This window comes from Cajanus cajan, chromosome 2 (assembly GCF_000230855.2).
Source record: "Cajanus cajan strain Asha chromosome 2, NIPB_CcT2T_4, whole genome shotgun sequence".
Lineage (NCBI taxonomy): Eukaryota > Viridiplantae > Streptophyta > Magnoliopsida > Fabales > Fabaceae > Cajanus > Cajanus cajan.
The window spans coordinates 81,114,602-81,129,661 of NC_138518.1; the positions used below are offsets into that span (position 1 = coordinate 81,114,602).

Below are 15,060 nucleotides of genomic sequence, written 5' to 3' on the forward strand. Positions count from 1 at the left end.
TACTATTATTTTATATAGTTAAGAAAATTATTTTACATCTATTTTACACTCTACCTCTTTCCTCTTAAGAAGAATTATTGAAATTAAAAATTAGTTTAGAATTTAAATTTAATGAATGAATCTATGAATCGTTATATAAAAAAGATATTTTTATGACAATTATAATGTTGATATAATGTAATATTTTAGGTAGATGAATTTTATTAGTATGTTTGCAATATATATATATATATATATATATATATATATATATATTCAAATACATGGATGACTTTTAAAATATTATCAACAATACTTGTAAATATTGTTATTGCTTAAAATATTTTTTTAAGTTAAAATTACAAAATTTTTGTAGAAATCATTTGTGTCCAAGAATAGATTACTAAAATTATTATGAAAGTTTAGAAATAATTGATTATAAAATGAAAGTGTTCTTAATAACTATTATTTAATAGAAGTGTTTTTAGAAATTTTTATAATTTATTAACTAATTCAATTTTTATTTTTTATATTTATTTATAAATTAAATTTTAATATTTTAAAATAAATTATTATTAATAAAAATAATTTTGTATTACAATATAAAATATTTATTTTAAATTTAAAATATAATTTATATATTTAAAAATGTTTATCTATATAAATTTTAAATATAATTTATATATAATATTGATTTATATATAATTTATTATAAATTTTAATTATATATAATAAGTATTTAACTTATAAAACGTATAAACTTAAATACTAGTAGATAAATAATTGTTATTGACAATTTTTTAAAAATTGACAATTAAAATAAAATAAAAATATCGCATTATACCTTATAATAATTTTTTTTTGGCATGACCGTGATCATTGGAGTAAAATATTGTACTTATGTTACAAAACTGAGTTAAAAAATCATTTGAGGGAGTTAATGTTGGAGATGTTGCATGTCCTAAATTTGTAATGTAGTGAAATAGGAAAAACTTGAGTTAGTGTTTAAATAACAAAGCGAAGTCATGCTTTTCAAAATTTGAAACACCCAAATAAAATCTTACTCCTTGCCTCTTCTTCATACTCCCGCTCCTTCTTTTCTCTCTCTCTCTCTCTCTCCAATTTTAAGAGTGAGAGAAAGTGAGTTGGCTATCGGCACCCACTCCCAATCTAGATCTTCCAATTGGTAAGTTTCGTCAATTCTCACTCCCTTCATTCTTCTCTTTCTTTCTGCATTTCATTCTTGCACTTTCTTTCTACTTTTTCATCATTTCGTTTCTATCTAATCCTTAATTGAATCTTATCTAGTGCAAAAATGTAGTTTTTGAATGCACAACTGCAAGGAATTCATTAATTTCCATCTGGGTACTCTTGTTCTACATTTCGCTGTTCTTCATTGTTGGTGCAGAATCAGAAAAAGATTGTTTTGGAGCTTGGCTTCTTTGTTACCCATAGTTAATCTACCAGTTAAAGTTGTAAAATTTCACTGTTTAATCCATGTCTTGACTTTTATTGATGTTTTCTTGTTATTAAGTCATAGGGTACCAGAAAACTGTGCTTGCCAAATCTGTATTCTTTTTTCGTAATTGCTTGGAGAAAACCATCTTTGGTTGTTCTTGTAACTTGTTTCCATAATCGAGTCATATGATGTTGGGTAATCCGTGTTGGCAACTTCTGGACCTCATTTTGTGATAAGACTTCTTTTGTTGTGTATTTTTTTCATAATTGAGCCAAATAATGCTGTGTGATCCATGTACTTAATTTCACCTACTAAGATAATTTTTTTGTCATCGTTGTGTGTTGTGTTCTCATAACCTAGCCGGATGATGGGGTGTGGTCTATGTAGCCGACCTCACCTAAAAAGGACAAAGCTTTTGTTGTTGTTGTTTGCATAACTGCATGGTTTTGATTTTGAAAGATGGAGTTGAATTTTTTCTTTTAACATGTTATTTGTACAAAGTATGGTTATTGATGACTAATTAGATAGAGTTGAATCTGTGTACACACATTAACAATTATCTATTTGATTCTTGATTCTTACTCAGCTATGGATTCTCTACCCGATGCCATTCTCCAATGCATCTTGTCCCGAATCACACATGCTCGTGACGTGGCATCTTGCAACTGTGTTTCCAAGCGATGGAAGGACTCCACCCCCTACATCAAAACCCTCTACTTTCCTCGCAGCTCCTTTGACAACCCTTCTCCTTCTGGTGAGGATGGTGACAGCATCATCAAAAGAATGGTGTCAAGAGTGGTGAAATTAGAAGAGCTAATTGTGTATAGCCCATTTTCCCCTGATGGCCTTGCATCATGGCTCTCACTAGTGGGGCAGTCTCTTCTACAGCTTGAGCTCCGAATGGACAACCTCGCTGACAATGAGGATCTCCATGAGAGCCCTTCCAAGTTGGATTATGTTGGTGCTGCCAAGAATTTGGTGTCTCTGAAACTGTGGGGTGTGTTGATAATGCGTTCCCCCAAATGGGATGTGTTTCCTAACCTCCAGAACCTTGAAATTGTTGGTGCAAGGTTGGATGACGCTGTGTTGAGTGCTGTGTTGCACTCTTGCCCAGCTCTCACCAGGTTGTTGCTGCTTGGATGTGAAGGGGTTAGATCGGTATCTATTGAGTTGCCATGTTTGGAGCAGTGTAAGCTGGATTTTTATGGCATCGGGAACTGTTCTCTCACTTTGAATTCCCCCAAAATTGAATCACTTGAGGTGCAAGGGTGTAGCTGGATAAGGGTTCCTGAAACCAAGCATTTGAGGAAACTTTCCATATCCAACAGTGCAGGTAGTTAAATCGATAAATTGGTTATTGTGTTTATACATTTATTGTTGACTTGACTGTTGTCCGACAAATATATAGAGATTGTTTGGATACAAATTAAAAGTACTTTTTAAAAGTTTTTCTACCAAAAAGAATTATTTATTTTCAGTAAAGAAGCTCTTAAAAGTGTTTCTAAACTTATATCTAAACAAGTTCATAATGTAGAATCATTCGTGTCTCTACTAGATTTTGGCATGGTTGTTCATGACATAGCATGAGAGCCTTTGGTATTAAGTGCTTGTTTAGTTTGACTTCATTAAGAAATGGACTCAAGTTGCTTGAAGCCGAAGGAAGTAACTTACGCGTGTTTTTAACTTATCTAATGTGAAATTATGACAAATGTACATAAAAATTGCACTAGCAAACACACAGTGATTTACAGTTTGATCCTTGCGTCTCTTATTGACAGTTCAAGCCCAAGGGCTCTTGCTTGAGTGGTGTATTACAGTATTAGAGATATAATATTTGGGATTGTAGGTTCATCACATTGTGACATTGTCCATCTTTTTTTGTGTCCTTGCTTCCTAAATTCCTGAGTTTGTCCTGCACCGTTAGATATGAAAAGTTTTTTTAGCATATTTAAAACAAAATTCCTAATTCATCGTTTTTAACATTTGTTTTAATTAGAATTAGGAGTTTTACTTTGGTAGCCTATACTGATCTTTAATGTAAACTTTTATTACATGTATTATTGAAGTGAAACTCTAATTTTAATAAGAGAATAATACTAAAAGCAATGTTTTCCCCCTTTTTTTCAGTTTAATTTACTTTTCTTTGAATTTATTTGCTTTCAGGGAGAGTATATATGGTTGATTTTGGAAATCTTTCAGCTCTGGAGTTCCTGTGTATGAGGGGAATCCAGTGGTGCTGGGATGCCATATGCAAAATGCTGAAAATGGCAAGTGAGGTGAATCATCTCTTTATGAAGGTTGAATTCACTGGGGACTATGATGCTCTTCAACCCTTTCCAGAGATTGATTTTGTGGACTTTTTCAACACTCATCAAAAGCTGCGGAAGTTTGATATGCATGGAGCCATGTTTGCGGCTTTATGCCAGAAGAACAGTCTCAAACATGTAAGTTCATATTCATTATATTAGCTATCTGATTGAGGGTGTTGTTTAATTTCTCATCTAATGAAGATATTTCACAGGTTGATTCAGAATTTGTGATTCCGTATTTGGAGGAGGTTGTGATCACAGTGAGGTCACCTCTTAATGCTGAACAGAAAATGAGTACGCTTGAATCCTTGCTGAAGTATGGGAAAAGTCTTAGGAGCATGGTTATAAAGATTCTTGAGATGAAGAGCAGCCATAGTAGTGCTGATGATTTTTTTGACGAGATTTGCAGGTTCACATACATGAACCATAACATAGTTCGAATACAATAAAGAGCCTATTATTACTTCTTCATTTCTGACACTTTTCTTGGGATTTTGTTAACTTTTCTCTACTATACCATTTTGTTGTTGTAGTATTCATTTTGAACTTGAAAATTGACTTGTTTCATTGACTTTGATTTTGCTAGAACTCTAATAAGAAAAATTATGTGGATTATGCATAATTTCAAAGTTCTGCTTTATTTTTTTTTGGGTATTTGATATAGTGTTGATTTATTTTAAAATTAGATAAAATTATGAATTACTAAATGGAATTAAAATGTTTTTTTTGAATTAACTTATATCATAAATTCTATATTAAAATATAGAGAAGGGATTTATTTACTTTCGGAGTAAGTTTACTTAGACTTATTCCATTCAACAACTTATGCTCTATATTAAATTTTAATTATTCAATCGTTGAATTTAAAATTCTTAATACATAGATCAAGTTTGTACATTTTTTAAAATTTTAAAAATTATTTGATATTTCATTTTAATAATTTAAATTAAGAGATAATCATAAAAAATTTATATATTAATTTAAATTAATGAAATAAAATATTAAATAATTTTTAAAATTTTTAAAATATTCTACATCTCAATAATACTTAATAGTTATTATTATTATTATTATAAAAATAATATTAAATAAATATAATATTATAATTTTATAACATTAAAATTAAAATAAAATGTTATTTACATATTCTAAACAATTAATGTATACATAAAATTCTAAATTATATATAATATAATATTTGAGTTTAAATTTTAATAAAATATAATAATATCTATTAATAATAACAAGTTTACATCTAGAATAAAAAGTATCAAATTAATATAAGAAAAACTATACAAAATAAAGATATTAAAAATTAACATAAATGATTAAATTATATTTATAAAACAAGTATTGCAAATAAGTTATTCTAATTTACAATTTTTAATTAAAAATATTTTATATTAAATTTAAAAAATTAATTAGATCAACTCAAATCCATTGGATTGTACCAATTCTAAACTCAAACTAATTTAGGATTGATTTTCAATCAAGGATTTTCAAAATTATGCTATTTATATATACACAACATTTAATTTTAATTTTATTATATTATGTCTGATTTATTTTTATTGGTTATTACTGTTTTATCCATGAATGCTATTATTTTATAAACTCAATAGCCACCAATTAAAGAGTCATCAGTAATTTAAAAAGTATCACAACTGCTTTTATGAAATACTAGAAAATTTAAAAAGTCATATGTGATACTACAAAACATATATATCTAAATATAAATTTAATACTCAATTAAATTTTATAAAATATATAGGCTTATAATTTATATAGATAAATATAAATATAAATATTAAATTAATTAAAGATAATATTTTTTTATATAATTATTTATGAACTAGTGAAGAATTGAAAGAATAGTAAATTGTAGATTATAATTACCAATTATTGTTGGAAAAATTACTCGTGGTAAAGGACGAATTTGATAGATGGCAATCAATAGTCACGGTAGTTTTTTTTAAAATAGTTTTTTATTATAGAATTTATGTAAAAGATTGTGTAAATTTTTTTTATTAAATTTTTATTTAATGTATTTTTTTTATCAAAAATTATAAAATTAACAATTGTTTTAAGAATTTTAGAAAATTCTACATAAATTATATATATATATATATATATATATATACATATATATGTATGTATTAAAAATTATTAAATTCCAAATGAGTGGAAAAAATTGTCTCGATTAAAACTCTCCTACTTTAATATATATAAACATTTTAGGGGGTCATCATACAATTGGTGAAAAACATCATTAATTTTGCGAATGATTATCATACCTAAAGTCCTCTTTAATAAAATCTAAATCTAATTTTATTCACACTAACGACATAAACCTTCGATTTAAAATTAAAACTACTACAGAAAAACACTATTTTAGAGAATTTTAATGATAAAATGAGATAAATATAAATAAATAAATAAAAAAGCATAACTTGTATTCAGTTTTCTAAAGATGATCACATTTTCTTTATTTTTGGCGTGGCCTAACAACTTTTCACCAAATAACTAAACACACTATGGGTACATTTGATACACGTTAATATACAAAATAAGAAAAACAGCACAATACAACTATTTAAGTCACAAGATAATTTTTAAATTTGTACATAGTTTGATGAACGACAGACAACACAAGTAAATGAAATATATGAAAAAGCAACTACATGTGATTTTGAATTGTGTGGTTGGAAGTGGGAGCAAGACTGCATCTGCAAGAGTGTGGGAGGAGAGATAATCGGAGAAGAGGGAAGAGAAAAAAGAGTTACAATATTTTAATTTTATGAGTACTTTTTATTCGCGTGACAAAAAGTTGTCACATAATCTTTTAAGTAAAAAAAATAGGAGCTTTTGTCATGTCCATAATTACTTAATTTGTGCTGTCCCACAACAAACATGGAACAAATATAATTTTTCAGTCCAATTCCGTAAATTTCAGGTAATCAAACGCATCTAGATACGCAATTCTAGAATTTTTTTTATTAAAAAATAGTCTTTATTTTTAATGAAGAAATTCTCAAAAGTATTTTATCCTGTAACTAAATTGACTCTAAATTCTATAACCACTAAAGTCGCCCGGTCGAAATCATAGTCTTCTATATAATCTTTTTTACTGATAAAAAAGCCACACCAAATCGCCACAACCGAAAGAGTAGCCAGTAGCGTATGTTTAGATTAAGGATTATAGATATAAATTTGGATAAATTTTATTTTGCAAATCGAATTTACAAATGCATTCTCCACTTTTCTTTCTTTTCAAAACAAAATTATAGCAAAATTCAATTCCCAATCAAACTCAACTAAAAACCAAACTATAGATTGCTTTCAGTGGCACTTTTAAAACCGATGTTGGAAACTCTCAACTGAAAACCAAACATAGCCCCAACGGTGGATAAGATCCATGACGTTGAGCTGCCAAAAAGCTGGTCACCATGTCAGTATTCACATGTCCGTTTGAATAAACACTCAACCATAGTATTGTCAGCAAATTAACCTAACAGACCTTTACATCCTCATCAGCACTAGCAAACACTCAACCATGAATCAACACAATCCTCCTTAATGATCTTATCCTACCCCCTGCCCAAAGATGGTAGCTAACAAGAACAAACAGGTATAAAATCCCACCTTTTACTCGATTTCATTCATTAAAATTCTTTCCCTCTTATCTGCAGGTTATCATATCCCAATCTAAAAGATAATTCATTGTAATAACCATCCGTGGATAAGAAAAGTTGGAAACTCTACTTGTGGTATCAAAAATTTCTGTCTACTACTTGCGAGTAGTGTTCATAAAAATTCTTAAAAGTTTTTATAGTTCATTGCATCACTAATAAAATTAAATTGATACTATCATAATCTAAATAAGCTTCTTCTTCTGGAAGAACCGCTTCAAATACCACAATTGCAAACCTGAAACTGTAATGCAGATACCCAAGGACATAATGCTAAACCATGCCACTCTGGAATTTGTTTTTTCATTCACCGTCCTCATCTCAGCTTCCCTGGAGAAATAACCCAAAAAACAAAATTATACATATGAAAAGTTAAAATAATAATAATAATACATAATTTGCAATTAATTAATTTTAGGGGAAGATGTTGATGTTGATGTGATTAGAACATATGAAAAGTTAAAATAATAATAATAATAAATAAGTTGCAATTAATTAATTTTAGGGGAAGATGTTGATGTTGATGTGATTAGAATTACCTGCCCTTAAGATAGAGCAAATTTTCATGGATAGCCTCTACTGCTCCTTCTAGCTTTCTCAGTTCAAGCTCAACTCCCTAGGTATCAATCACATGTAGAGACATAAATCAGCAAAGAGAATCATTCAAGAGCAAACAGAAGAGGGATAAATTTCAACTCAGATTTGGATTCTCTCATGTTCTTATGTTATGAGAGAAAGATACAAAAGCAACTATAGTAACACTAAGCATTATGCGTGCAGGGTCCATCAAACATTCCTTTTAGTGTCTTTTTCTCTCATAGTTTGAAGGGAACATGAAATAAGGAACAAGGGAGGATCCAAATCTTTTCAATTCACATGCAATTACTAAATGCTGTCAGCTTCCGGTGCAAAAGTACTTCAAGGAAACTACAAACCTAAAAAGTTCTCAAAAACTATTTTAAAACAAAGCCTGAACTCAATTCTTGTTATACCTTTGAGTAAATGGCAGGCCTTTGAGAGGTATCAAGTTATATATATGTGATATTTATAGAATGGGGAGATTCAAAATTATACATATCTCTCGGACGCTTACCTCAATCTTCTCTTTTCTAGCAACTGAATCCCAATCCTTGGCTGCAATACCAATTTTCCAATCAAGGTTTACATTAACCTCACCCCCTTGTTGATTATGGCTATCCACCCAGAAGCATGCCAGGTAATTCCCAGCCTCCTGAGTTGTAAATGCGAAATTACCATGTGTTGTGTTCTCCTTGTGATGAATATTGTTTCCATATGGTGACGTCACCTAAAGAAAAATATTACTATTAAAAACCAAGAGACAAGTAATAGATCTTTTCAACAAGCTGATATCAGAAGATACTGATTTACAGCCCAGGTACGCAAGGTTTTTGATAGAACACCAATTGATAATCACTTATTTTATTTGATACTGGGTCACAGACACAAAATTGACACAACACAGCGAAGGGTTGCTGTGTCCGAGTCTTATGACTCTTATGGAGATTATTCTCTGTCCATACTTACAAAATTACGACACACATAACTCCCTAATACACAAAACTACATATAATTTCACCATTAAGCACACAAAGTGCAAACCATGTTTTAAGATGTTTGCCACTTTCCACCACGACCAATGAGCTCAATGACAATGAAACGAATGCACATATAAAATATCACACAAAATATCATGATCAACATTAGATAACAGGATAATAGAGCCCAAAAGATAACACCTAAAATTAGCATATTAAAAATTGGTGGAGGGGCAGAGAACGCAGAAGGGAAGATTGGAGGTGGATTGAAGAAGGGAAAAAGAGTACCTTGACGGCGATGGTGGGGTTGTGGGAGTGATCATTGGGAATGACGACATAGTCGGCCAAAACGACGACGTTGTGTTGGATTTCTTCGGAGACACACTTGGTGCCAGAGATGGGCAAGGAGAGCCATATAGCGAGAGCAGAAGGAACGAGATTGCTTGAGAAAAAGAACAACAGGAGAAACATTCTTAACATACCTTTCCTTCCCATACCTTCTTCTTCTCTCTCTCTCTCTCTCTCTCTCTGTATGCAATGTTAACAACAAATCAAAATGTTCTTTTTTTCCTCTCTCTTTGGATCTCAATCCACACCTCTTCTATATCTCTCCTTTTATTTTATTATTTATATTTCTCTCTCTTTCTGCCTTAACAAAGTACTTGGAGTTGTTTGTGTGATAGGCTTAAATTTTGTTATAGAAAATATTTTTAAGATAACTACCATATTTATTAACATCTTTTTTATAAATTTTAATTAATTTTTTTTAAACATATTTTAAATTTTTTAAATTTAGATTAAAATTTAAAATTATTATTTTTAATCATAAAACTTTTAAAAATATAATTATTATAAATAATATATTTAAAAGATAATATAATATTTTCGCTATCAGAAATATCGATAGATAAATTTTAATATTTGACACATTTCTTAATAAAAGTTGAGTATAGAATTAAGATTTATTTTTGAAATTATAAAATTAATTTTAAATTTTAAATTTTAAAATAAATTTATATTAAATTTAAAATATTAAAAATATATTTAAACATTAATTTCTTTTATTTTTTATTTCTTCATTACTTCTCTTCAAATTTACGTTATGCAGCTGTTTTTGTGTTATTCTTTTTTGGCTGCAGAAGCAGCACCGCCTGGAAAAATCTGTTCTGCACATGTATACATAGATAATTTGGCATTTTGAAACTATTGTATATAAGGGTGACAAGAATTACTCATTTTCTTTACATAAACCAAATAAATAGTATAAAAATAATTATATATAGATATAACTCCTCAATAAGGTTATTATTCCCCCTTCTTAATATTGCTTTGTATATATCCGTAAAAATTTATCAAATTTCAACTAATCCCTTCTCTCTATCTATAGAGATTTATTATATTATCTAAACTTATTTTATTTAATAACTCACATCAAGTTTTAATAATCAAATTATCAAGATTAAAATTTTTAATATATAGGTTAAGTTTGTGCATTTTTTAAAAATTTAAAAATTGTTTAATATTTTGTTTCATTTATTCAAAGAATTTTCAAATTTTTCAAAAATTTGTAGACTTGATCTATAGATTAAGAATTTTAATTTTAACGGTTAGACCAATTAAATTTGATGTAAAATATTAGTTATCAAATAAAGTAAGTCTAGATAAATTTATTACCGAAATAAATAGATGTCTTCTTTTATATATATATATATATATATATATATATATATATATATTAAATACGAATATTTATATTGTATGAGAGTATTTTTAAGGACTTTTCTTCAATGAAAATGTTTGTAGAATTTTTTTAACTTCTTATCTAATTTAATTTTTAATTATCATAATTATTTATGAATTAAATATTAATATCTTAAAATAAATTATTAATAAATAAAATAATCTTTTACTATAATAGAAATCACTTATTATAAATCTAAAATATAATTTATATGTTTAAAAATATTTATGTTTACTAATTTTAAAAATAATTTATATATTTAAATATAATATTTATTTATATATAATTTATTTTAAATTTTAATTATATACAATAAACATGTTTGTGAATTATACAAATTAAAATACTAGTATAAATATAAATATAGAAATTAACTCTTCTAAAAATGATGGATTGTACTTTAAAAGATAAAATATACTCACAATTATTAATTATAAAATAAATTATTAAAATTTATAATAAAATTAAATTCTTATAAAATAAAATATAAAACTAATTATAATATGAACCATTATTTTTTAATTAATAATTATTATAGTATTTTATTTTCTAAAGTGTACTCACTTTATTATTATTATATACTATGGGTCATTTATTTTGGACATATATTGTAGATTATATTAACATTATATATATTAGTAGAAAAAAGAGACACTTTATATCTTTTAATTTTAAAAAATTATAAATAAAATATTTAAAAAAAGATATATTGAATAGATGGTTATTGGTGATTATTTAAAAAATACTAGTAATTATTTCATTTTTTTTAACAAATGAAGAGTATAATAATCAATTAAAAAAATGAAAAATAATTATTTACTGTGTATCTCCTTTATGATAAGTATGGATGCATTATATATATATATATATATATATATATATATATATATATTAATTTATTTATGTTAACAAAAATTTCTATTAATATAACATAATAAATCGTACTACTAGTATTAACTTAGGTATCGTGATTATATTAATAATTTTATCAGTTTTATTTTTATTGAATAAAGTCTATATCAATTGAAACAAGTGCATACATAATTATATGTTATATGGTTTTTTCAATGATGCCTTTCCTTATTTCACTGTCTAATAGACATTGGAATAAAAAAATAAGATAAAAGAAAGTGCTTTCTCTGTGTTTCGGCAAGGTATTGAATTATGAGATAATCATTTGGAGTTGAACCAATCGCAAAATTTTGAGCTTCTTCGGAGAATTGATATTTATTCATTTTCCGAAAGGCACGTTGAGGGTGGCATGTTCATAATATATTAATAAATTAACTGTAGAAAAATATATCTGTTAAAGATATATGTTTTTGATTTGGATTGGTTGGCCTTAATAGAATGTGTGAAAACAATTAAGATTCCTGTACATTATTTATTTTTTGGATCCAGAAATGACGAGACTAGAGGTAATTGAGATTACTAATTCTAGTTCATGAAAAAGTTTTTTTTTCTCTTATTTTATTTTATATTTATTTTCTTTCTGTGTCTCGGTTTTAAATTTTAAACTTCTTGAGCAACGGCAAGAGACAACTAAATACTAAGTTTTTTTTTTCCCTAACCAAAGGTACTAACTTTCTGAAATAGAATGAGGACTAGTTTATTGTCCAATTGAAATAAAATAAAGTTTGAAGACCTCCAAGGTTAGGAATTAATCTATGAAAATAACTTGTATTAATGTCATTAATTAGGCTATCTTCCTAACATTATGTATAAAACAAAATGTCAAAAATTGGTCAAGGTTACGTTACGTTGTAATTAATGTGTCCCTTTGAAAAAATTAACATTGTTAGTACTTAGTATTGCCCTTAGATCAGACACTCAACGGTCACCTGCGTGTGTTCCCCACCTATCAACACTATTTTGCTCGTGAATTTTTCGTGAGAGTAATCGTTAATTACAAAGTAACTGTATCTGGGTTATTTAAAATAATAAAAATTAATGACAAGACATTGTGAGAAGATATGAAAAATTATGTAAAATAATTTTGAACACTTCATGAAAATTACTCGAATTAATCAAAGCTACATCATTCGGACAAAGTCTGCATCACTGAGAAAGCTTATTATTCCTTAGCCTTATTCCAACGGCTCTCTAAGCCTTTTTCACAGCATAATGAAGTCTAGTTAAAGGAACATTATCTAATCATAATTTGGCACTCAAGTTTCTTGAACCTATAAAGTATAAAACCCATTAAATTCCTTTTTCTTGCAACACCCAAACAAAATAAAAGAGCTAATAATTATATCCTATCTTACTAGTTTCACTTCTCATGTCCCACCATAATTTTCACTCAAATATTTAGTCCAACATACGGGTTAGGAGCCACGTGACCAAAAAATTTCTTAACGTTGTAAAAGGTCAAATACATGTCCTTTATATGATTCACCAACATTCACATTTGGTTCTTCAATTCACACTCGAAAAAGAAAAATGGAAACCCTGATCTACCAGTTAACCTTTTTCTCAGATCAAAAGCTGTTAGAGATTGAATCATACAAGGCATGGGTGGCTGTGGAACTTGAGCAAGAGAAAGAGGAGGAAGAAGCAAATGTGACCATGCAACAAGAAGATCACTTTGAAAGTGCCATGCAACAAGCTGCTTCTGTTGCTTCAAAAATAATGTACATTGAGGCTGCAGTTAATTCACCCATTGCTTCTAGCAATTAAGGTTCATCCTTCTTAGTAATTCATTATTGAGTTATTCAATTAATTCATAGTAAATTGTTTTGTTTTTTTATTAGTCCTTAATTTGTATTTTACTTTCTTAGCTAGAAAAGTGGAGGGATTAGATATGAATTGTACCAAAATTGAGATGAGACACTGATTATTCAGTTATTACTGAAAGAAAGGAGATTTATTATTCATGTTTTACATGCATGGAAATGCAAGGCAACTTTTCTTTTTTTGGTGGATCTGAATCTCAAGCAATGGCTTAGGATTTCAGGCAACTTAACCTGTTGAACATTGAGCATTGTATTTACTGGTTTGGCGACCATTTTTGCTCGTTTGTTATTACTTCTATGGTCCTAATTCCTTGACTACAAGTTTTCTAGTATGCCCTTGCTTATTTTCCTCTTTACTGGTGGATGTTTCAATTCCTGCAGATTTAACTGCTGTTAAATGTTTTTCCTCGACTTTTCCAGATTTAAATTTTTTTAATTAAACATATACATGTTATGATATATCTTGATTATTATTTGTAATACATGATTTTGATAATTTATACCAATTGATTATGCATGTTTATTTGAGGTTGAAGGGTACGTTGTTTGGTTCGAGATCACAAAGCATTGGTGATTGCCTAGCCTTTTACGTGATTTCTCTCTCTTCTCTTCATCACTCTCTTTTTGTGTGGCCTTCTCTCTATAAATCTCCCAAATAATTTAGTGGATGGTGATGCAGCCACTGCTCTTGTATAAGGTGATGGCCCAATGCATCTGTGTCTGTGACTCACAATCTGTCTGAATGTGAGTGACATGACATCAGACATTGCATGAGAATTGAAAAATACTTCATATATTTGTCAAAAAAAAGTTAGTAGTTGGCAAGCACCATGTTTTGGTATGTCATCTTTTTTTTTTTTTTCATTCATTTTTAAAACTTTGTTTAGTTTAAACATAAATTTTCGTAATTTCACTTTTAATTATTTTTCATTAAATTTTCATAATTTTACTTTTAATCATTTTTTAAAAAGTTTAATACCAATGATATATATATATATATATATATATATATATTATAAATTCATTTTTTTTTCATTATTTTCATAATGTGAGACTTAATTTATACTCTCAATAATCCTTCCTCAAATAAATAACTATTATCTCCAAATTATCCTTCCCTTCAACAAAAACATCATGGTCCTAAACTTTTCTTCAGCGGATCCCACGACCGCTTTTTCGGTATGTACCAAGATTCACACTTCATTTCTCACGTACAGATGCACTAAGAGGTTCCCAAATTATCTTTTTTTGTATTTTCACATCATTGAAATATACCCACTGTTGAGGATTTATGCTAAATATATATTCCTAATCTAAAAAGGGACTTCACTCTTCAAAATAAAAGATCATTAAAAATGTCATTTTACTTAATGAATGAGATGGAATCAAATGGCACAGATCAAATTAAGTAAAATGACATTTTTAATGATCTTTTATTATATTTTATCAATCATGTTTTAGGGTTCTCTATGTATCATCTTTGCATCAATTAATCGTTCTTTTTTTACAGCAATCAATTAATCGTTTTGCGACTGTTACTTTGAGATGAGTAATCTCTTGAACGAAATGCAGGCCTCTTTTGTTAAAAATGA

General features: G+C 28.0%; 2 protein-coding genes across 2 annotated transcripts; one reads left to right on the forward strand and one right to left on the reverse strand.

Moving 5' to 3' along the window:
* Window positions 1-1,005: 1,005 nt before the first annotated feature.
* LOC109798551 (F-box protein At1g10780) lies at window positions 1,006-4,369 on the forward strand. Its single transcript, XM_020358879.3, has 4 exons — window positions 1,006-1,165; window positions 2,025-2,771; window positions 3,602-3,882; window positions 3,960-4,369. The coding sequence occupies exons 2-4, from the start codon at window positions 2,027-2,029 to the stop codon at window positions 4,194-4,196; spliced, it is 1,263 nt and encodes a 420-aa protein (XP_020214468.1). The 5' UTR covers window positions 1,006-1,165; window positions 2,025-2,026; the 3' UTR covers window positions 4,197-4,369.
* A 3,114-nt stretch (window positions 4,370-7,483) lies between these two features.
* On the reverse strand, window positions 7,484-9,597 carry LOC109796380 (transmembrane emp24 domain-containing protein p24delta3). The gene is made up of 4 exons (XM_020356058.3): window positions 9,281-9,597; window positions 8,530-8,742; window positions 7,976-8,052; window positions 7,484-7,766 (listed from the first exon to the last, which is right to left on the reverse strand). The coding sequence occupies exons 1-4, from the start codon at window positions 9,485-9,487 to the stop codon at window positions 7,622-7,624; spliced, it is 642 nt and encodes a 213-aa protein (XP_020211647.1). The 5' UTR covers window positions 9,488-9,597; the 3' UTR covers window positions 7,484-7,621.
* Window positions 9,598-15,060: the final 5,463 nt, after the last annotated feature.

Excerpts from the sequence above, each read along its gene's own strand:
- LOC109798551 (XM_020358879.3), top strand. The coding sequence starts at position 2,027 with ATGGATTCTCTACCCGATGCCATTCTCCAATGCATCTTGTCCCGAATC. Across the intron at positions 2,772-3,601 it reads TTCCATATCCAACAGTGCAG|GGAGAGTATATATGGTTGAT; the intron begins GTAGTTAAATCG and ends ATTTGCTTTCAG. Across the intron at positions 3,883-3,959 it reads AGAAGAACAGTCTCAAACAT|GTTGATTCAGAATTTGTGAT; the intron begins GTAAGTTCATAT and ends GATATTTCACAG.
- LOC109796380 (XM_020356058.3), bottom strand. The coding sequence starts at position 9,487 with ATGGGAAGGAAAGGTATGTTAAGAATGTTTCTCCTGTTGTTCTTTTTC. Across the intron at positions 8,053-8,529 it reads CTAGAAAAGAGAAGATTGAG|GGAGTTGAGCTTGAACTGAG; the intron begins GTAAGCGTCCGA and ends ATTGATACCTAG. Across the intron at positions 7,767-7,975 it reads TTGCTCTATCTTAAGGGCAG|GGAAGCTGAGATGAGGACGG; the intron begins GTAATTCTAATC and ends TTATTTCTCCAG.